At 57.2% G+C, this 20,512-nt stretch overlaps 4 protein-coding genes across 7 annotated transcripts in view; 3 read left to right on the top strand and 1 right to left on the bottom strand.

Moving 5' to 3' along the window:
- ARPC2 (actin related protein 2/3 complex subunit 2) overlaps window positions 1-6,538 on the top strand; it is a 29,166-nt gene extending 22,628 nt beyond the window's left edge. Inside the window, exons 8-11 of the mRNA XM_032402446.1 lie at window positions 943-1,069; window positions 2,582-2,682; window positions 3,345-3,445; window positions 6,082-6,538. Of these exons, the coding sequence (XP_032258337.1) occupies window positions 943-1,069; window positions 2,582-2,682; window positions 3,345-3,445; window positions 6,082-6,106 (354 nt within the window). The 3' untranslated portion in view covers window positions 6,107-6,538. The remainder of the gene's footprint in view (window positions 1-942; window positions 1,070-2,581; window positions 2,683-3,344; window positions 3,446-6,081) is intronic.
- Window positions 6,539-10,623: 4,085 nt separating this feature from the next.
- Window positions 10,624-13,661, top strand: GPBAR1 (G protein-coupled bile acid receptor 1). Its single transcript, XM_032402443.1, is given in 3 exon segments — window positions 10,624-10,797; window positions 12,445-13,427; window positions 13,429-13,661. Coding segments are annotated over 2 exon segments (1,107 nt in total). The 5' UTR covers window positions 10,624-10,797; window positions 12,445-12,489; the 3' UTR covers window positions 13,598-13,661.
- A 202-nt stretch (window positions 13,662-13,863) lies between these two features.
- On the bottom strand, window positions 13,864-18,838 carry AAMP (angio associated migratory cell protein). Of its 2 annotated transcripts, none has more exons than XM_032402441.1 (11): window positions 18,624-18,838; window positions 18,004-18,162; window positions 17,192-17,311; window positions 16,570-16,709; window positions 16,176-16,320; window positions 15,794-15,877; window positions 15,574-15,689; window positions 15,320-15,423; window positions 15,078-15,168; window positions 14,763-14,917; window positions 13,864-14,339 (listed from the first exon to the last, which is right to left on the bottom strand). In XM_032402441.1, the coding sequence occupies exons 1-11, from the start codon at window positions 18,742-18,744 to the stop codon at window positions 14,264-14,266; spliced, it is 1,311 nt and encodes a 436-aa protein (XP_032258332.1). In that variant the 5' UTR covers window positions 18,745-18,838; the 3' UTR covers window positions 13,864-14,263. The 2 variants fall into 2 exon arrangements, with proteins under 2 accessions (XP_032258332.1, XP_032258333.1); XM_032402442.1 differs by having other exon boundaries at window positions 18,004-18,159; window positions 18,624-18,837.
- A 274-nt stretch (window positions 18,839-19,112) lies between these two features.
- The window catches only part of PNKD (PNKD metallo-beta-lactamase domain containing), a 59,133-nt gene continuing 57,733 nt past the window's right edge, over window positions 19,113-20,512 (top strand). For 2 of the 3 annotated variants that reach the window (XM_032402421.1, XM_032402410.1), the window contains exons 1-2: window positions 19,166-19,258; window positions 19,997-20,165. In XM_032402421.1, coding sequence (XP_032258312.1) covers window positions 19,192-19,258; window positions 19,997-20,165 — 236 coding nt within the window. In that variant the 5' untranslated portion in view covers window positions 19,166-19,191. Of the gene's footprint in view, window positions 19,259-19,996; window positions 20,166-20,512 lie in introns of all 3 variants that reach the window. The other variant, XM_032402437.1, reaches the window with a different exon arrangement.

Here is a 20,512-nt window from a genome sequence, read left to right as displayed (position 1 = left end):
TCAGCTTCTTTAACTCCGTTGTCTTCTGCCCCTGAGAAGGGCTTACATTTAGTCTAAAGTTCTGATTGGTGGATTCTAAACAGTAACGGTCTAAGATACCTCCATGAAACAGGACTTGTGCAAACTTCCAGAGCCCTGAGAAAGCCTGGTTTTCAAGAAAGGGGAAGAAGCAGAGATGGGGGTGGGAGGGGTGAGAAATGGGCCAGCTCATAAGGGGCTTTCAGGCAAAGATGAAAGGAGTTAAGATTTTATCTTGAGTCTTAAGCAAGCTAGAGCCTAGGTTCCATGCACCCTGAGATTTTCAAGATTTCCTGATAAATACAGGCTCCTCACATGAAATCAAAAGAAACAATCAGCAGTAGTCCTTAACCTAAATGTAACCTGGTTCTAATGCTTTGCAGTTCGTCGTCTGTTTAGTGTCAGATGAACTTTAATTGCCTCTTTAATTGCCTCTGTCATTCCCAAACAAGAGAAAGGGAACAGGATTAATAATGCTCTCATTAGGGGCGCCTGGGTGGCTCAGTGAGTTAAGCATCTGCCTTTGGCTTAGGTCATGATCCCAGGGTCCTGGGATGGAGTCCCGCATTGCATCGGGCTTCCTGCTCACCGGGGAGTCTGCTTCTCCCTCTCCCTCTGCCACTCCTCTCTCTCTCTCTCTTTCTCTCTCTCTCTCATGCACGAGCTCTTAAGTAAATCTTTTGGGGAAAAAAAAAAGAATGCTCTCATTCCATTTTGAAGATAGCTTTGTTAAGTACTCTGTGGTCTTTGCTTTTTGCATCCGGATCCCATCGGTAGCAGCCGGCACTTGTCCTGCTTCGTGTTAGGTGTTTCTTAGCCCTCTGCCGGTCTGGGTGCTACAGAAGTCACACCCCGCAGGGCCAGCCTTGTAGTGGAAGTTGCCATTCATCTCACGTCAGGTTCTCTTCTGGTTGCTTTGTGCAGGAGTTCAAAGAAGGCCGCAGAGCCAGCCACACAGCCCCACAGGTCCTCTTTAGCCACAGGGAACCTCCTCTGGAGCTGAAAGACACCGACGCTGCCGTGGGCGACAACATTGGCTACATTACCTTTGGTGAGCGGGCTGGGGGGGGATATGCCAGGTCGTGCTCCTCTGGTGGTTTCCCCTGCAGGGTGCCTGAAACGGCACAGACCTTTGTTAAAATGGGAAAGGGGCAAAAGCAGGCGTACCAGACCGTTCTCATATGCCCGTGCTCTGACTGTAGGAGGGTGTGCCATAATCATTTTCTTTTTTCCCTGTTTTTCTTAAATCCTGGGGGAAAAAATAGAGCCCCTGATGTCAAGTGTTAAGAGTCGGGACCACATGAACATCACTAAGCAGCTGGGTGGGAGGCAGTTGTCTTGCATTTGACATTTCTTGGTTTTTTGCTTACTAAGCCAGAGCTCTGGCCATGATTCACTTACTCCACTGAAGAAGTTCAAGTCTTCCCTTCTTATGGTTACTCCAGACCAGTGAGCTTGGCTTCTGATTATAGCTAACAGTTGGGAATAACAGCTCATTCACACATTGCACCCGATGCCACTAAAATGTTGCCTTTTCTGAAATTTAAGTCACCTCAGTACTGAAGGTGTACCTGTTTATTGGTGATGAGCCCACCGACTTACCATGTTCCATGACCTCTAAGCTACGCATTTTCTTTCACTTGACTGTCCTTGAGGCTGGGGCGCAGCTTACAGTGCACGCCATGTGGTTTAATTGGCAGCCTTTCTCGTTATGCTGCAGAAACGGTACAGTCGCTATGCCACGTAGTTAGCTCTTGTCCTGCTGTTCGTTTCTTCTCGGCAAATTAACACAGAGGTCCCACCCTTTTTTTGAGGTATTCCTTTTCATGTTAGCAAACCTCCCACTTGGAGGATTTTACTGCTGCCGAGACCACTGAGTAGAGTAGGTACAGGAGATGGAGAGGGTTCCAGAAAGCTGAAGGGAGGGGTGAAGAGGGCGGAGTGGCTACAGGGGGCTTCAGTGCATGGCACCATGGGAGGGGCTTTTCTCATCCCCCGGCCAAAGCAGCTCCTGCTACCTGTCCTCATGAGAAGAGTTGAGGTCCTGGGAGCTTAGAGTCTCTCGTTTTCACCACAAGACCATAGAATCTTCTGGAACCAAGTGCCTCTGAAGGCTCAAGCACCATGGATGGAAGATAGGCAGGCTTTTGTTTCCTAATGCTGATGTCTAATAAGGTGTTTCCTCCAAAGTCCCCCCGCGCCCCCAGCCAGCGGTACCACCTTCTCAGGAGACTGCCGTGCCGCAGAGGCAGAGGCTGGTAGGCGTGGGGCAGGCAGGGCACAGATGGCAGAACGCACAGCCACAGGCTAGAGCCCAGACCTGGTGTGATGCCCAGCACTAAGCCCTTTCCCGGGGAGCCCTGGTGTTCTGCCATGATCTCCTCCATTTGCACTCCCTGGTACCTGCCCTGTTACAGTACTTATCCCTTCCTCGGGAAGGAGAACACTTTGACAAAGCCTAGGCATAATGAAACAAGTGCATTGTCCTCAGGCAGGGAGAGATCAGAGCTGACTGTAGGCTTGATGTTACACCCTGATGTCTTGTTTGTGTCCCTGCCGGCAGTGCTGTTCCCTCGCCACACCAATGCCAGTGCTCGAGACAACACCATCAACCTGATCCACACTTTCCGGGACTATCTGCACTACCACATCAAGTGCTCTAAGGTGAGAAGGGCCCATGGCAGCTCAGCTCCTATGCTCCGGGTCATTCTCTCCACCAGAGTTAATAACATAAAAAGTCATTTCTGTGTGGGCTGCACCTGGCTGGCTGAGTTGGTAGAGCATGCGACTCTCGATCCTGAGGTCGTGAGTTCGAGCACCACCGCTGGGGGTAGAATTTACTTTAAAAAAAAAAAAGTCATTCCTGTAGTCCACGCTGTTGCTATGAACTGTAATGGTTCTAGAGACTTTTAAGATATCATGGCCTTTCCTGAAGTCCTGCTCAGCTACGAAAGGACATGTCAGCTTGCTCTATATGCCAATTTTAGAATCAGTTTAGACAAATAAAGGCTGAATACGATACTTTCCCCCCATCTTTACTGAGGTATAATTGACAAATAAAAATTGCATCTATTTAAAGTGTAAAAAAAAAATGGTTCTAGAGAAAAATAAGATATCATGGCCTTTCTTCCATCTCTCCCCACTACCCCTCCCCATAGTAGAGAGATGCAGATGTATCTCCAGAAAGTTGCCCTCTTGCTTGCCTGCATATGGCCCTGTGTCAGTCCCAGGGCATATGTTCCCAGACCTTCCTGATAACTTCTACTGAAAGCAAAGCTGTTTTTCTAGAACATGACTGCTTCAGTACCCATTGTGTTTGCTCCCAGGCCTATATTCACACACGTATGCGGGCAAAAACATCTGACTTCCTCAAGGTGCTGAACCGTGCACGTCCAGATGCCGAGAAAAAAGAAATGAAAACAATCACGTGAGTAGGGCGGTCTCAGAAGCAGGACCACCTTCCTTTCCTGATTTCACCAAGAGGGAAATAGTGGATGTTGATGACCTGGCCCTCCCGGTGTCTGGGCAGCAGCTACATGTGAGAGGCAGGCAGGGTCGGGCCTGTAGCCACCTGACTGACTAAAGGCGGGATGGACAGGTTTTCACTCCTGAGTGGGCCGGGCTGGATTCACTGGTTTCCACATCTTTGTGAGCTAGGGGAATGTCAGCTAGGGAAAACACAACGGGACCTTTTTACTGAGATACACTGTGTTCTCTTTGGGCCTGAGTTAGGTCAGTCCTCAAGATCTTCCTGGAGAAAGGGAGAGATTTGCTTATGGACATGTAGTTGAGTGAACAGGCCTGGAGCCACCCCTTAAGTGTTTTTATCCCCTGGTCCGCTTCTCGGCAGGAGTTTTGCATGGAGATGACGTTGTCTTTCTCAGGGATGGAAATGTCGAACTGGGGGGCTCCAGTGTGTGGCTCCAGGCAGGAGAGGCCAGCATGGTCTAGAGCCTAGATAGGGATTTAGGTCTTTAGGCAAAATGTCAGGGTTTTTTGGTTCCCCCTGTGAAGTTGAGGTGATCCTGTTCTCAGGATAAGGAATAAGTGCTTATCTGCCAGCTTTTGTGCCCATTGAACTCAAGTCTTGAGGTGAACTAAGCTTCTGCACATCCCTCACAGCCAGGGTATTTGCCAACGCCTGCTGCTCTCGGGGGGGACCTTCGGCAGGTATGGGGTGCACAGGGCTCTGGGTTCCCTCCCCTGGCATGGGAGGCCTCTCCTGCCAAGCTAGGTTCTGCTGCCACCTGACAGGATGAGAGCGGTGCCTGACTCCTGGTACCGGAGCCGAGGGTTTTCAAGCTCAGAAACCTCTGATGGTTATAAAAGCACTTTAAGTCACTCCTGACTTCGGAGGCGAAGGCTTTAGAGGCTGCCCATCTCATGAAATTGGTACCAAAGGCTTCTCTCAGTAGTAACTCTGTATCTCCTGCCCAGAGCCTGAGGAGTGGGGTTCAGTCTATAGTTGGATCCTCTGCTTCCAGAGGGGTGTCCAGGTGCCATGGTGACAAAATGGCAGCATCACACCTTCTGCTCTGCAGCTTTGTGGCAAGGCCTAAAGTGGGCAAAACTAACACAGGGTGGGGAGGGCGTATGTCCTGGAACACACATGCTCTTTGCGCGTCTTCTAAAACCTGGCCTCCCTCCTGGGGTTTACAAGTTCCCCTGCCCCTCTTGCTTTCCACAGGACTGCCCTTCTCACAGGGCACCGCTGTGGTGACCTAGAGCGGGAGGTGACCAATGCTGTGCCATTTTCAGGGCCAGTGGAGAGACTGGCTCGGAGGTGAACAGGCAGCCAGGCATAGCAGAAGGAAGCCTGACCTGGCCAGCCCGTCCTACACCAAATGGGAAGGCTGGCTTCGTAAATACTCTGTCATGGGGCTGCCTGTGTCCGCTGCAGCCCTGGAACTTCTCGTCTGTCCAGAAGAGCCCGCCGAGGCAGCCACTGCCCAGTGTCTCCCCACAGGGCCTCTGCCCTGCCCTGTTAGCCCGCCGGCAGGTGGTCCTGGGGTGCTGCGACATGAGTGCGGTCGTAACTGGGGAAGGACAGATCCTTGAAACCAACAAATTGTCTGTAAACCTCCTTCCTGGGAGCTAAAAAGAGCAGGTTTGCCTTTTTCTGTCCTGTGACCTCTCTTTAGCAGAGAGGGGCCCCAGAAAGGAGGAGGGGGAGGCAAACAACCACATCCAAGCTGAAAACCAGATCATGTTACTAAGGATGAGTAGAGAAGCCAGGACACACACAGGCACACACAGCCCAGACAGCGGAAATGGAGGGGCTGCATGGAATAGGATGGCAGGCCTGGCTTGGTGCTCTCGAACGCTCACCAGCTTTGCATGGAGGGGTGGGGTTGAAAAAATACGGTTTCAGTTTGGGGTGGCTGAGACATTCAGGACAGGAAAATTTAGCCCCCCTTTCTTTGCCCCAATTTCTCATAGTTCTCAGCCCTGGCTTCCAGGCTGCTTTACCAAATGAGCTCTGTCTTTGGGAACCAGCCTGTTCCCAAAGCTGGCCCTTCCGGAGAAATCCTGGATGGGACAGAAGGCCAGGACTCAGGAGGCTAAAGTCAGGCGAGTGTTCTGTAACCCGGAGCGTGGTCACCGCATGGCAACACAAAGTTCTTGTACGTGGAAGTTTTGAGCATCCTGCTCACATGGTGAAAAATAGAAGGAACTGCTGTGTGCGAGGCTGAAAAGGTACAAGCTGTGTAAGGGGAGCCGGAGCTCTCAACCCAGAAGAGGGTCGAGCCCAGTTTGAAATTTGAGTAGGTCTAGGCCATCCAGACATTGTGGGCAAGGGATTGTCCTGTCTAACTTGGTACATCGACCATCCTTGTGGGTGTGGCACAGGTGCTCCCTGGTATCCCCGAAGTAAGTATTCAGCAGGAAGAAAGAGCTGATCAACTCTCTATGGGAGCTGGGCCTTATTCCGGGCCTAGAGTTCCCGCATCTTCTGAGGAACGTTCGCACCTGTGTCTGGTGTCTCTGAGATTCCATCCCGGGGGCGGGGGGCAGGACAGGGGAGCCAGAAACCGGCCTTCACACTTCTCTCTGCTCTTGAAGGGGGAAGACGTTTTCATCCCGCTAACTCTCGGGAACAGGAAGAGGAGGCGGCTGGCAGCTGAAGGCTGGAACGCTTGCTACTGGATAATCGTAGCTTTTCATGTTGCACCTCTTCAGGTTCTTAAGGGATTCTCCGTTTTGGTTCCATTTTGTACACGTTTGGAAAATAATCTGCAGAAACGAGCTGTGCTTGCAAGGACTTCATAGTTCTCAAGAATTAAAAAAAGAAAAAAAATTCCACTTGATCAACTTAATTCCTTTTCTTTACCTTCCCTCCCTCACTCCCTTGCCTTCCTCCCTCTTTTCCAAGCTGTTGCGCTTTGCAATATGTTACTGGTAATGAGTTGCAGGATAATGCAATCTTAACTTGTTTTCTCCTAAGTATTTGAGTTCAAAACTCCTGTATCTAAAGAAATACGGTTGGGGTCATTAATAAAGAAAATCTTTCTATCTTACATGAGAATTCGCTGGGTTTCTAGACTGAGTCCAAAAGGGGGGTGGGGGGAGGAAGGGTACACGTGGTGCTGCCCTTGAACCTACAGACCCAAATCTGGGAAGCCTTAAATCAGGAGTCCCTTGACAACCGCCCCCACCACCACCCCTTTGAGGAGAGAGAGGATGGCTGGCTAGTGAGCTCTTAGTTGGCAGTTCTGAATAAATGTGAACGTGCTTCCTGTAAAGCTTACTTATTACTATGTCTGTCTGTGGCCAAGAAGCTTCCAGGACCGTGACAGTCACATGATGTGTTTTCTGGCTTATTCTTTCATCATGAATAATGCACAGCACTTCCCAAAATGCATTTCGTGGCCTGTGTTCTGCAGGACAGTGATGGGTGTTAGGGTGTGGACCTAATGCAGACGTTAGAGTAACTGGCCACCCTTTCTCTTCTCATACAGTAGCCCAAAAGACTGGCCTTCCACAGAATTCCCTTTGGGGAGATGCTCCCCTAACAGTACCGAGCCTAGCAATATATGCTGTCCCCCAGCTAGCAGGACACCGATCCCAAAAATAAAATCGTTCAGAAAATTTGGTAAAGAATTACAGGAGAGTTTTGTGAGCACCTGAAATGGTCTGAGGACCATCCTGACAGTTTTTAGCTTCTTGCTTTCCCTTTAATTTGTCTCCATCTAGTGCAGTGGGTTTCAGACTGGTTTGAGACCCATTCATGGATTGTGAACTATCCTGACATTTTTGTTTCCTAAACTTGTGAGATCACTGTAGGTTCATATGCAGTTGTAAGAAATACTACAGAAATTCTGTGTGCCCTTCACCCAGCTCCCCCCAGTGGTAGCATCTCAAATGACGGTAGTGCAGTATCTCGGCCAGGACTGTGTCGTGGGCACAGTCCGGCCTGACTCGTGCGTGCGTGCATGTGTGCGTGGGGGGCAGGGGGGACAGGTACGTATTTCTGTGTGTCTGTCACGTGTGTAACTTCATTACTGGCCTTTTTTTTTTTTTTTTTAAGATTTTATTTGAGAGAGCGAGCGAGCACAAGTGGGGGGAGGGGGAGAAGCAGACTCCCCTCTGAGCAGGGACCCCAATGTGGACTCAATCCCAGGACCGTGCGATCATGACCTGAGCTAAAGGCAAACACTTAACCGACTGAGCCACTCAGGCGTCCCAGCTTTTTTTTTTTTTTTCTCTTCAGTGGGATAGTATAGATCAGAGTACATCACATTTCTCAAGGGTAAGTGTTGATTTTGGAGTGTGTTTGTTTATGTACACACATCTTGATTAGATTATAAAACACCCTTTTTTACTGTGGGTCGCCATCAAGAAATCTGAAAGCTATATAGGTCATTCAGTCACCTGGACTCCATGGAAATGGGCTCTTAGTTTGGGGCTCAGTGCCCATCCCAACAAACCTGTGCACTGGGGAGGAGTGGCCCCTTGTCACCCGCTTCTGGTGGGTGGCAGACCTGGAAAAGGAAGTACCCACTGCTGCGTCAGCCCTGTCCTGGGCAGCCCATACTTAGCAGTTGCCATTTCCATTGCCTTTGGTCTCATTGGAAGTGAAAACCCTCGTCCCAACAGCTCCTGAGGCCAAAGACCCAAACCTGGGTCTGCTCTGGGGGCTCTTTTGAGTTCAAGCCATGCTGCCCCCTTCCAGGGATTGCTGAAACACTGCAGTGGCCCGGAGGGGGCCGTGGAGAGTCTGGCTTAACCCTAACAGGAAGGACCAGGGTTTCTTCTGCCCAGAGACCTGGCTCAGGGCTTCCTGAGGCCAAGGCCCTGGCCAGGATTGTGCCCAGGGCCCTCCAGAGGCTCCCAAGGGCTTGTCTGCTCTTGCCTGTGGGGAGTGACGAGTGTTGACAGCGGCTCCTGGAGGCCAGCCAGGGTCCAGAAAGCCCCGGGGCCTCCTTGCCTCCACTCATCCAGTTAGCGAGTTCCCCAGCCCCTGCATACCACACCCACCCGGCCCTGGGCCCCCACGGTCAGCAAAGAGCTGCCAGTATCCAAGAGAATGGAGTGGACAAAGGAGGCCCAGGAGGATGCCCTGGCAGGGTTGGGCCCTGCCATAGCATAGAGGCTGTGCCTGAGGAGAGGAGAACGGGGACCACGGCAACCGGCCTGCAGCTGGAATGGAGGGTCTGGAAACTGCACCAGAGCCCTCCTGTGGGCCAAGGGTCTAGAAGGCCGGGGATGAGCCAGTGCCAGAGATGGATGGGGGAGCAGAGAAGGCCCAGATGGTCCAGTGAGGAGGAGACAGGACCCAGGCTTCCCAGCCCCTGCCGCCTAAGCCGCCCCCTTCAGACGTCATCCCACAGACACTGTTTAGACAAAGCAGCGAAGAAGAAACACAGATATCCTGGATCCCGAGGAGGCCACGGCTGGGAACAGAAGGAGGTCTGTTTATTCCTGGCAGCCCAACTGCTGAGGGGCCCCACACCCACTTGTGTCCAGGCCCCAGTCTGAACTCTCCCAGAGCCTCTGACTTCTGCCCGACCAGATAGCGTGGGCAGACCCCCCTCCCCTGAGGGCCGGCTGCTGGAAGCCCGCGTCCTCTGGCCGCCAGCTCGCTTGAGGAGGGTTTTGAGGCTGGATGCTTTCCTCTTCCCACTTTTTGTCCCAACAGAAGTCCTGCCTCCCCGGGCCCCCTGATCACTGTGCAGGATGGGCAGAGCTAGACCCCTCGGGCCACCAGCCTTCAGCCCGGCTCTCTCTCCCTGCCCTTCCCCGCTGAGGGCGCAGAGGTACCCTGGCTCCGTCTACCTGTGCTCTTGAGCAGGGAAGTCTTCCGTCCTGTCTCATCTCCGGCTTTCTTGCTGCAGTTTCAACCTACTCCCTCCCACTTCAGCCTTCTTTCTAGCACCCCAAGGCCTCACTTGATACCAGTGAAAATGGGAGCATCACACCTCTTGGCTCCCTAGCCTTGCACTTGCCCTTCCTCTCCTGTACCTGCTCTCCTTGCTGTCTGTGGGGCAGAAGTGCCATCCCCTCTTGCTTTTCATGAGCTCTCTGTCTGCCTTTTCTCTATGGAGTTTTCTTAGCGGGGACAGGTGGCTGGAGGGAAGCAACATGCAGAGGGCAGAAATCCTAAAAATGTTAACAGCTGCCTTTCATTGAATGCCTGTGTGCCTAGTGCTCATTTAAGTCTTCATCACCTATTAGCTCAGTTAGTCTCGCCCTAGGTGAGCGCAATATAAGCCCCATTCTACAGATGAGGAAACGAAGGCAAAAGAACTTCAGTAATTTGCCCAAGTTCACACAGCTAAAAAAAAAAAAAAAAGATCCCAGCCAAGATTCTAAGATTCAAGCCCAGGCTTTCTGGGCTCACGCCTCTTATTCACCGTGGAGGCCTCCCATTAAGTGTCAGACACTGGGATATACGCAGTCACAGATGTTACTCCATGATATTCCCCCAACAGCCCAGAGTGGTAGTTTTACTTGTTCCCCTTTTACAAGTGGGAAAACTGAGGCCCAGAAGTTAGCTTGCCCAGTGCCACACCCCCAGAGCCATTTTTACCTCATTGCCCAGAACTTGACTCAAGGCAGTTGAGAAAAGTGTAGAATGACCCCAAGTTCTAGAAGGTAAGGTTGGCTTTATAAGCCGAAAGGCCCATCAGGTAATAGGATGGGAAGATCCTCAAGCTGCAAACACCCCCAGCCCTGGCAACCATCAGACATGCTCTTCAGAATTATGGAGCTGGGTGTGCTGTCAGCCGGCTGGCCACTCCAGGGGTTTAAGACCCATCAAATGTAAATGTATTCGCTGGGACAGGAAGTGGAGAGGGGGAGCCGAAACCCTGATTATTCATTGAGTGGACTGCATCTCTCCCATTAGCTAGGCAAGCAGCAGGTGACAGGGCTCCAAGTTGGGTGACCTGAGGTAGGGGATCTGCCACCTTGGTGGCAAGCTATAGCTGGTGGCTGGAGAGGGGGCACGCGGGTACAGCACAGGGCGAGGGCACTGGACCACGATGGGAAGGCCTCCCAGCCCCTGCGGCCCAGTGTGTGCCAGGCCCCACCCCCCAGGGGCGGGGCCAGGCTGAGCCCCACCCGCCCCAGCTCCATCCCTCCAGAACCCAGGGCAGGGGCAGAGCCTGGGCAGCCAAGAGCCGGGGGCCCTGCGGTCCCCGCGGAGTGGAGGCACCATGTCCTCACTGGCCGGGACACCAGACAGCGCCAGAAGCCCTGCAGGCCTGCCTATGGCAACACCCTGACACTGAGGGGAAAACCCAGGCTGGGCCAGCAACACCTGCCCCCAACAGCCATGTGAGTAGCTACGCCCTCCTCCCCCTTCACCCGCCCCCATCCACCCCGCACCCAGCCTCACCGGGAGACCTCAGCCCCGGGTCCTGAAGAGGCCAGCGCAGCCCGCCCAAGCCACCTGAGCCTCCAGGGCGTGCAGGTCACGGGGCCAGCCCAGCTCTGGGAAGGTGGCCCTGGGGCCAGCCCTGCCTTTCATGCTGCCCCCGGGGGAGGAGGGGTGGGGACTCACTCCAGGGCAGTGCTGGGAGCTCCAGCTCCGGACTCCAGAGTCCAGGTTTGAAGTCACGGACCCTGAGGTCTCATGGGGTTTAATAAAGGTGGCACAGGGACGAAGGGAACAGAAACTGAAGGGCCTGGTAGAGAGGGATGTCCTGGGTAGAGGGCTTGGGGTGAGGGGTGAGGGAGGATGAGGAAGAGGAAATGGGCTGAGGGGAGGGGAGAGGGGCAGTAGCTTGGTGTGGCTTGGCCGGCCTTAGGGGGGTGGGCAGCTGGGAAGAGAAGGGTCCTGAGCTCGGGGTGGCGGTGGTGCCCTCGGATCCGGTGAGCTGGGGGGGGGGGCGGGGGGGAATCCTTTCCTTCTTGACTTTAACCCTAGCAACAGCGGCTGCTCCCTGCTGACAGCAGCAGCAGGAGTTTCCCCAGGGCCGAGACTCTCCTCTTCCCCACCGTGTGGCCCTGGGGCCAGGGCGCCGGAGGGGGCTGAGGACACGGAACCAAGAAAGGGAAGGGCGGGGCCAGATCAGCCACAGAACGGCCAGGCCCTGCCCTCAGGCTCCCCCCGCCGCCTCTGGGCTCAACTTCAGGTGTGGGGCCCGTCCTTGCTGTCGGCATCCTCCTCCCCAGTGACTCCTCTCTTCCTCCAGTTCCCAGGAAGGGCCCTGTTGCTAGTGTGGTGCGGATGAGTCAAGTTTATGGGCTGGAAGTCCTACTCGGAGGCTGCTCACTGAGCTGTAACCGGCTGTGCGGGGGAGGGGGGTGCTCAGGGCATGGGGCATCCTGCTTGCTGCTGCCACCCGTGGCCCGGGCCTGTCGCTAACTCAGGTGTTCGGCCAGCCCTGCCTTCGCCTCTGCCTGTCGCCCCCACCCGCCCCCCCAATCCTTAGCAGCCTCCCCTCTCCTAATGCTCTGGTGCCAAGCAGGCTGGGAGCACCTGAGGACAGAGACCCCTCCTTCATCGTAGCACCCCCACCCTGCACTGGCCCCAGCCCGACTTGAAGGAGGCTCTCAACTAATGGCTGGCCAGAAACCACTCACACCAGCCAGACCCTGTCCTCCCTTCTGGCCAGTTTTAGAGGCCTTGCCTTGTGGAGGCAGGGGTGGACAAAACGCTCTGGGGCTTTGGGGCTGGGTGGGTCCGCCCTTCCGTCCAAACGCAGGCATCAAACGCGGCGGCCCGGAGGGGCTCGGACAGGGAATGGCAATGGCCCGCCGGCAGGGTAGGGCCTGGGGAGTTGGGTGAACACAGGCACCCCGCAGCTCCAGCCGCGGGACAGACTTGCTGCGGGAGGTGGGAAGCCCAAAATACGGACTTTTATGTAAATCGTAACTGGCACTTAATTGAAAAAAAAAAGCGTGCCCGCTAAACATGTAAGGCCCGCGGCCCGCCGGCGGGCACCGTCTGCCTCACTGGGCCGCCCGTCTCTCACGCAGGCCCGCCGACCGCTACTCCAGGCGCCCCCCGGCCCCGGGCCCAAGATGACACCCAATGGCACCACGGAGGCGCCCAGCCCCGTCCCCGCGGGGGCCTTGGGGCTCTCCCTGACCCTGGCCAGCCTCATCGTCGCCGCCAACCTGCTCCTGGCCTTGGGCATCGCCCGGGACCGGCAGCTGCGCCACACGCCCGCCGGCTGCTTCTTCCTGAGCCTGCTGCTGGCCGGGCTGCTCACGGGGCTGGCGCTGCCCGCGCTGCCCGGCCTCTGGAGCCAGAGCCGCCGGGGCTATTGGCCCTGCCTCTTCCTCTACTTGGCGCCCAACTTCTCCTTCCTCTCCCTGCTCGCCAACCTCCTGCTGGTGCACGGCGAGCGCTACGCGGCCGTGCTGCGGCCCCTCCGGCCCCGCAGGCACCCGCGGCTGGCCCTGCTCCTCACCTGGGCCGGCCCGCTGCTCTTTGCCAGCCTGCCGGCGCTGGGGTGGAACCGCTGGGACCCCGGCACCGGCTGCAGCTCCCAGACCGTCTTCCCAGTGCCCTACCTCTACCTCGAAGTCTACGGGCTCCTGCTGCCCGCCGTGGGGGCCGCCGCCCTTCTGTCCGCCCGCGTGCTGGCCGCCGCCCGCCGCCAGCTGAGCGACATCCGCCGGCTGGAGCGGGCGGTGAGCCGCGGCGCGCCCTCGGCCCTGGCGCGGGCGCTCACCTGGAGGCAGGCGAGGGCACAGGCCGGGGCCACGCTGCTCTTCGGGCTGTGCTGGGGGCCCTACGTGGTCACCCTGCTCCTGTCGGTCCTGGCCTTCGAGCAGCGCCTGCCACTGGGGCCCGGAACTCTGTTGTCCCTCATGTCGCTGGGCAGTGCCAGCGCGGCGGTCGTGCCCGTGGCCATGGGGCTGGGCGAGCAGCGCTACACGGGCCCCTGGAGGGCGGCCGCCCGGAGGTGCCTGCGTGTGCTGCGGAGGAGAGCCCCCCAGCCCCGGCCCGGCCCTCCACACCAGCAGCGCAAGCAGCGTGGACCTTGACCCGAACCGGGGCAAGGGCCTCTGCTGGCCCCTACTCGAAGCATCTGTCCATCTCGGCCACCGAGCCAGTCTCCTCTTGTCCCCAAGACCCTGGACCAGAGGCCTGCCCTTATGTGACCCCACCCTGACCAAATAAACTCCTCCGGCCCCGTTCACGGTTATCTCCACAGCTCCGAAGAGCGGTGGGGGCGGGGGACAGCAGCGCAAAGAAACCAAAGCCGGACACGCAGCCACAGATCCGACTCCCTCAGAATCAACGGTCGGGGAGCACGAGCCGCCACCCCGGACAGTGGGCTGAGGAATCTCGAAGCCTAGCAGACTTTGCAGGGACCCTCACCCCGACGTGTCCCTCACTGGTTCCTCATGTCCAGACGCCACAAAATCCACACGCACACCGTCTCTGGGAAGTATATTTTATTTACATTTTTAAAATCTGTAACTAATATCTCTTCCTCCTTTCCACCCCCCCAAGACTTGGGAAGGGAAAGAACGGGAACCTCAAAGACCTACTCCCCACATACAAACACACACCCCCGGGGCTCACACCAGCAAATGAAGGTGAAAGAGAAAGAGGCCTGACCACCCCCCCAACCCTCCCCCCGAGGGACCCGCAGGTCTGGGTGAGGGTGGGGGGAGCCCAAGAGGTGGGTCTCTTAAAAGAAGGGACAAGAGGGGGGGGCAAGTCAGTTTGAAGGGGTTGGAAAGTATTCCGAGGCCCCCCCTCCTCTTCCCCCGTACCCTACCGCCTCTGCTGGTGGGGTTCTCCCTTCACCCCTCAACACCAAAGCAGAGACTGCACCCGTTAGCGGTCAGGTCTCTGGACACAAAATACTTTTGCTTTGTGGTCTCCTGACGTTGTCACCACCAGGGAGGCATCTCTGTGGACAGAAAGCGCAGGTCGATGGGACTGAGGGACCTGGGGCCCGGCCCCAAGCCCATTACCCAGGGACCCTCGGGTGGCCTCCTCCAGGGCATCCTCAATCCTAGATCCCTGGTGCCTGGCACCAGGCTGACGTGTTCACGTCGAGTGAACACACTGGACGCCAGCAACCAGTAAGGGGATCAGAGAAGAGCCCACAGCATGGGGGACACGGTCCCAGCCCCTCAGCCCCGGAACGGAGATGTGAGAGCCCACGCAGGTCACCCTCAGGCCTCCCCGCCCTTCGGGCTCACACACCAGGCCTTGGACCCCAGCTTCCCTTAGGAAGCCCCTCCCACACCCCAAGGACCCTGCGGCCCCCCAGGTGCCATTCCCACCCTCCAAATACACAGAGACTCCAGCCCTTGCCCAACTCACGTACTTGCTGAGGGCAAAGTCCAGGATCTCGGCCGTGTGGCCCCGGTAGTCCGTGAGCAAGCGGCCGGTGCGAGCGTCCCAGAGGCGCACGATGCCGTCCAGGCTGCAAGTGTAAACCACGGCGGTGCCCGCCTCCCACAGCAGCTGCACGATGCCCGACTGCACCGGGGGGCCACGGGACAGAGCGGGCAGAGCGGACGTCAGGGCCAGGAGAGCGGGAGGCGCCTGCCCTGACTCGGGGGGGGGGGGGGCAGCGGGGAGGCGGGGAGGGCCACAGAGGGCCAGAGAGGGCCACGCCGGAGCTCCAGGCTGCCCGTACCTGGTGCTGACACTGGTGCCTGAGGGTCTGCGTAGACAGGTCATAGATGGCCAAGGTCCCATCCAAGTAGCCAACAGCTGCCAGAGGCATCCTGGGCAGAGGAGAGCACCACTAAGGCTCGTGGAGGGACCTGGACTCACGCACCCTGCGCTCCTCCCTGGGTCCCCGGCCCAGGCACCCCTCGCCAAACCCCGTCCTCCCCAGCTTTCTCCTCTCTAGGCCGAGGCCCTTCTCACACTCACACGCTGCAGAAGCCCAAAGACTCCACGGAGTTGGACTCGCTCTCCTCCCCTTCTCCCACATTGGGCTGGGAGGCCACGGTCTCGGGTCTGAAAACCCCCACCACCTAGAAGCCGCGGGAGAGAATCCTTGGATGGGAGGAGGGCTGATGAGAAGGAGGGAAGGCGACGGGAGAGGGGCCAGGAGAGGGGCCGAGAGAGCCCTCAGTGGGGGGGGACACACGACACGGGCAGCAGAGGCTCCAGGTCGCCCTCACCTTGCCAGCGGTGGCGCTGACCAGCTTGGCCTGGCAGTCCACGGAGCCGGTGAGGATCAGGCTGCCGTCCTGGTTGGCGGCGACACAGGTCAGAGGGCCCTGGTGACCCTCGGTCCCTAGGACGGAGCACACAGCTAAGTCAGGCTTCCTCGCGGCCCCCGACGCCTGCCCCAGGCCTTCTGCACAGACACCCGGTGAACCCTGGCCCTGCCCTGGAGACCTTTTAGTACGTGGATCGGGCTTCCCTGCTTCAGGTCCCAGATCCGGATGGTGCCATCTTCATAGCCGACCACGGCTCTCTTCCCTGAAGGGCCGCAGGCACGGACGAAGAGAAGGACAGACAGCACTCGCAGGCACACCCGGCAAGGGAATGGGGGGGAAGGGGGAGACCAGGAAGTAAGGGAACAGACGCCGCCCCAGGGACTAGCGGCCAGTCAGGGCAGGAAAGGGGAAGCGGTCGGCTCTGGGGCCTGGGTCCGTGTTCCGGACAGCAGAGCTCAGAGCCGGCCGGCTAAGGCCTGGGAGGGAGCCCAGGAAGGCGCGTGAACCTGGAGCCAAGCTCTCTGTGCCCCGGGAAAGACAGACAGGGCAGCGGCCCTCACCGTCAGGGAGGACTCGGCCACAGGTAGCTGGGCAGCTGGGGCCTTGGAAGGTCTTGCAGTCACCATTTGGGACCTTCCACATCCAGGTGTTGCCGTCAGCCGTGCCCGCCAGGAGGACAGGTGCCCGAGGGTGCCACTCCATCCACTGGGCAGAGGGCAAGGGTCAGCAGGGAGGCCTGTCCCCCCTAGGAGCCCGTCCCGTAAGCGCCACCCAAGCTGTCCTTGCTTCCGAGGGTGGCAGGGACGGGACAGGAAACAGCCCCACACTCTTGCTGCACGTGGAGAGCACGCTGCCTTAGAGTGGCCTCGGTCTGGTAAAGGCGAGACTGGACCCCCCAGCTCCCAGCTCCTCCCCAAGGCCCCGCGCAGCTGAACACCACTCTGACGCTCTCACCTCCAGATCTCCCGCTTCAAAGGACCAGACCTCCTCCTTGGTGTCCACCTGCCACACTTTCAAGAGGCCACTCATGTCCCCTGTGGCCACGAGGGTAGAGTCGTGGCTGAAACCAGCACAAGTAACAGAGTCTTTATGGCCTGCAAAGGGAAGGAGACAGAAAGAGAGAACATCAGGAGAACAGGACCCAGGTGGCTGGCCCCCAGAAAGGACCAGCTGGGAAGAGAAGAAGGCTGGGTCCCACCGTAACAAGTGACTCCTGCTCACTGCCGCTCCAGGAGGTCTCCCTAGGGATGGTAATGCTCGCCTCCCACTCCACCATGCCTAGCCCAGGCCTATGTCCTCCCCATTCTGTCCACTCCACACCTCTGCCCAAAATACTGGCTCCTCCCTTCTAAATATCCTACGCTGCTGCTACCTCCTCCCAGACCTTCCCCAGACTCCTTTGGCCAATACTGGCTCCCTCCCCATGCCCAAGACAGACTAGGTTATTCTGAGGTCCTTGGGTCCAGCACAGAACTGGCCCAAAATGGGCACCAGTAAATGGCCGCTGTCTGCACAACCATTGCAGGCTAGCCCCCTACGACCTCCAAAGGAACATGACCTCACCGTACTCCCTCACCTGCACACTCAAAGAGCAGCTCCCCATCGCTAAGCCGCCACACGAAAGCTTTGTCATCCTCACCCCCTGTCACTGCCAAGGTGTTGGTCTTGGGGTCCAGGCTCACACAAAACACAGATGCTGTCCAAAAAGATATTCCATGAGTAAGCGGACAGGGCTCCCACCCCGGGTTCTGTCCTTCGGGACCTTCAGGAAACCCACCCCCTTCCACCCAAAGCAACATGTCTTTCCTCCCGGAAAAGAAGAGTGCATCCAAGTTCTTCTAAGTTTCAAGCATCAAGTTGTTGGAGCAATTCCTCCCCGTGCTTGCCAAGCTCCAAGTCCTTCCCCAGGGCTGCTGCGTTCACCACCCCAGACAGACGCACAGACAAAAGGAGGGTACACGTGCAGGCTTACAGGTCTGAGCACGGGCTGCCACCAGGCTGAGCACAGAGCGAGGAAAGCACCCTGTCACTTACCTTATTAAGGGCTACCATTTGAGAGAATTATATAAAACATGCTCAAAAAGGTACTACTACCTCTAATTTACAACAAGACGACTTTTTGACAAGAAACTAAGACCCAGAGAGATTAACAGAGATCACAAATCTGTAAGGAGCAAAGGGAGGATTTGAAGCCAGGTGTCTCAGCTGGCTCCGGGAGCCAAGCTCTCCCCCAGGCCTTCACAGTGCGAGCTCCTCCAGGGCAAGGCCAGCCTCTGTTTTCCCACCTCCATGTCCCTCGGAAGGCTCCCTACACAGCAGGTGTCTGATGTTCAAATGCCCACGTGCACTGCGTTGATGACTTGATGACGGATCTCCTCAGAGACCTACCTGAGTGCAATGCAAAGGTGACTTCGCTATCGTCTGGGCCCTCCATGCTGCCGACCACCCCTTCCTGGGGTTCCAGAACCCAGCCCTCCTCGTTGCCCTCTTCCTCTTCTTCCTCTTCTTCAAAGTCCACATCTTCCATCTCCTGGGCCAGATCATCTGCTTTGGGGAGAGGGTTAAGAGATGGGGCTCGGCAGACAGTAAGAAAAAGGGCAGGGGAGAAGTGGTGGGGAGGCCTGAGGCGCTGGGGTGTAGCAAGAGGGTCGGCTGAGGTCAGACAGAGAGGGTGAAGCGCGGGGAGAAGCGGCAGGGAGGAGGGGGCACTGGGGACGGAGGACAGGAGAGGTCTGAGGACCCGGGGTTGGCCAGAGACGGTGTAGGAAGGGAGGACCGAGGGGATGATGGGAAGGGGGTGTGTGAGGGGAAGGGCCAGAGGAGGCGTCAGGGGAACCCCCACCCCTGCCAGGCCTGAGAACTAAGTGTGGGGGCAGGGCAGGGGGGAAGGGCGAAAGAGGTCGGTAGGAATGACCGGTGGGGAAGGGACGGGAGGGGGGGAGAAGCAAGGGTCAGAGGCCAGGGGTGAGCGCCTCCTGTCCCACGGCCCGAGGAGCGGCAGTTCTCACCCGGGTCCGGCGGGCCAGGATCCAGTTCTACCACCTCGATAATCTCCTCATCACCATGGAAGCTCAGGGTCTCCAGTGGGGGGGTGTCAGCGGCGGCCCCGCTCTCGGATTCGGACTCCATGCGGCGCAAGCGGCCGATCCACTTCTCTGGGCCCAAACGCCTCCCAGAGTCAGCTCTGCGCGACGACGCGGAACTCGAGCCCCTCCTCCCGGGAGGAAGTAGGCGTAGGCGACTCCCCGGCAGGAAGAGCGACGGCCGCTAGGCCAATGGCGAAGGGGGCTAACTGGCCGACCCACCAGTCACAGGGCAGAGTTGGGAGAAGGGGCCGGGGCATGGCGGGGAGAACCCAAACTCCGCCCGGCCTGACTCCGCCTCCAACAGGAGGGAAACAAGCGAGCGTGCGCGCCTCCGGGGTCTCTTGGGAAGGGTAGTTCTCCCGGGTCCCCTCGGAGGCTTCTGGGAGATGTAGTTTCTGGTCTGTAGGCAGGACGGAAGGAGCGGGGGAGGCCCCTTACGCAAACTACAATTCCCGGCGCGGAGCGCGGTGAAGGGGGGTGGGATCTGAACATGGCGGCGGTGGTAGCTGCTACGGCGCTGAAGGGCCGGGGGGCGAGAAATGCCCGCGTCCTCCGGGGTAAGGAGAGGGACCCCGGGGAGGGCAGGACGGCAGGGGATCCCCTTTTTTTATACATCCCAACCAGCGATAGCAGGAGGTCATGGCTGTCGATTCCTGCCTGCACCCCTCTGCAGGATCATAAAGAGTCAAGGGGCTCAAAGATACTCTCTAGAGGTCACCCAGCCCATCCCCCTGCCCTCAAGTTACGGGACACCTGTGGGGTCATGCTGCGAGAGGGAGCTCCGAGGAAGCCTTTTAGACTCCCGCGCTCCAGGTGTTTCACACTCACCGCAGTGCAGAGGAAAGAGCCCTGGGCTTCTGGAGGCTTGGTTCTAGCCCCGGATAATTAGCAGTTTGACCTTGGGCGAAGCAGTTCGGCTCTCGGGGCTTCAGTTTCTTCTTCTATAAAATAAGGGGATGGAGTAGACTACCTTTAAGCTCCCAGTGCTAACATCCTGCAGTTTGAAAACCTTTCCTCGGATTTCCTTCATACGACTTATGTGAGCCCCACTGCAGTCCTTCACATCCTGTCGTCTGAGCAGATGAAGAACAACGAAGCTCGCTCTCCTGGCACCAGGGTGATGAGCCCGCAGTGACGTGGAAGTGGCTTCCAGACGTGCCACCTCGATGGCAATTTTCCCATTTTCCCTTTGGATTCTCCTTGGCACTTGTTACTCCAAACTGCTGTCTCTCCCTTTCTTCCCCTGGGCTTTCTTCTCATCCTCTCTTACTGACCTTCCTTCCTTCCATCCGCAGGGATTCTCTCAGGAGCCACAGCTAACAAGGCCTCACAGAACAGGACCCGGGCACTGCAAAGCCACAGCTCCCCAGAGTGCAAGGAGGAGCCGGAGCCCCTATCCCCTGAGCTGGAATACATTCCCAGAAAGAGGGGCAAGAACCCCATGAAAGCTGTGGGACTCGCCTGGTGAGTTTTAACTAAAACTCTTTGCCCACCAATGGGGAGTGGCACAGTGGAGGGCGGGACCCAGAAAGTTCTTCAAGTTTCAGGTGGTGAGTTGAATCTGAGGTTGTGGGGACAGAACTGCTTGGCGTGAGGACTGGAATCTCAGAGGAATGGCGCAAGGGAGGTGGGAAAGTATGTGGAATTGGAGACACAGTGGGTTTTCGGTGTAGTAAGCTGAGCTAATCTGATTTGAGTTTGGGTCCCTGGCCTCATTCTCTCTTTTGGGAGCTTGGGCTGAAAGCCCATTGAGCTCTTTCATTGAGATCATTGAGATCATGTGAGATTACGTTAGTTGTGTAAGTAGCATC

The sequence above is a fragment of the Phoca vitulina genome, unplaced genomic scaffold (genome assembly GCF_004348235.1).
Source record: "Phoca vitulina isolate PV1807 unplaced genomic scaffold, GSC_HSeal_1.0 scaffold1, whole genome shotgun sequence".
NCBI classification, from domain to species: domain Eukaryota; kingdom Metazoa; phylum Chordata; class Mammalia; order Carnivora; family Phocidae; genus Phoca; species Phoca vitulina.
Note: the sequence above shows the minus strand (reverse complement) of the source record. Positions and strands in the feature narration are given on the sequence as shown.

Coding starts and splice junctions, on each gene's coding strand:
- AAMP (XM_032402441.1), bottom strand. CDS start 18,744: ATGGAGTCCGAATCCGAGAGCGGGGCCGCCGCTGACACCCCCCCACTG. Junction 15,424..15,573: donor TCAGCGCCACCGCTGGCAAG/GTGAGGGCGACC, acceptor CGCGGCTTCTAG/GTGGTGGGGGTTTTCAGACC. Junction 14,340..14,762: donor CTGGACTTTGCCCTCAGCAA/GTACGTGAGTTG, acceptor TTCTGTCCACAG/AGATGCCTCCCTGGTGGTGA.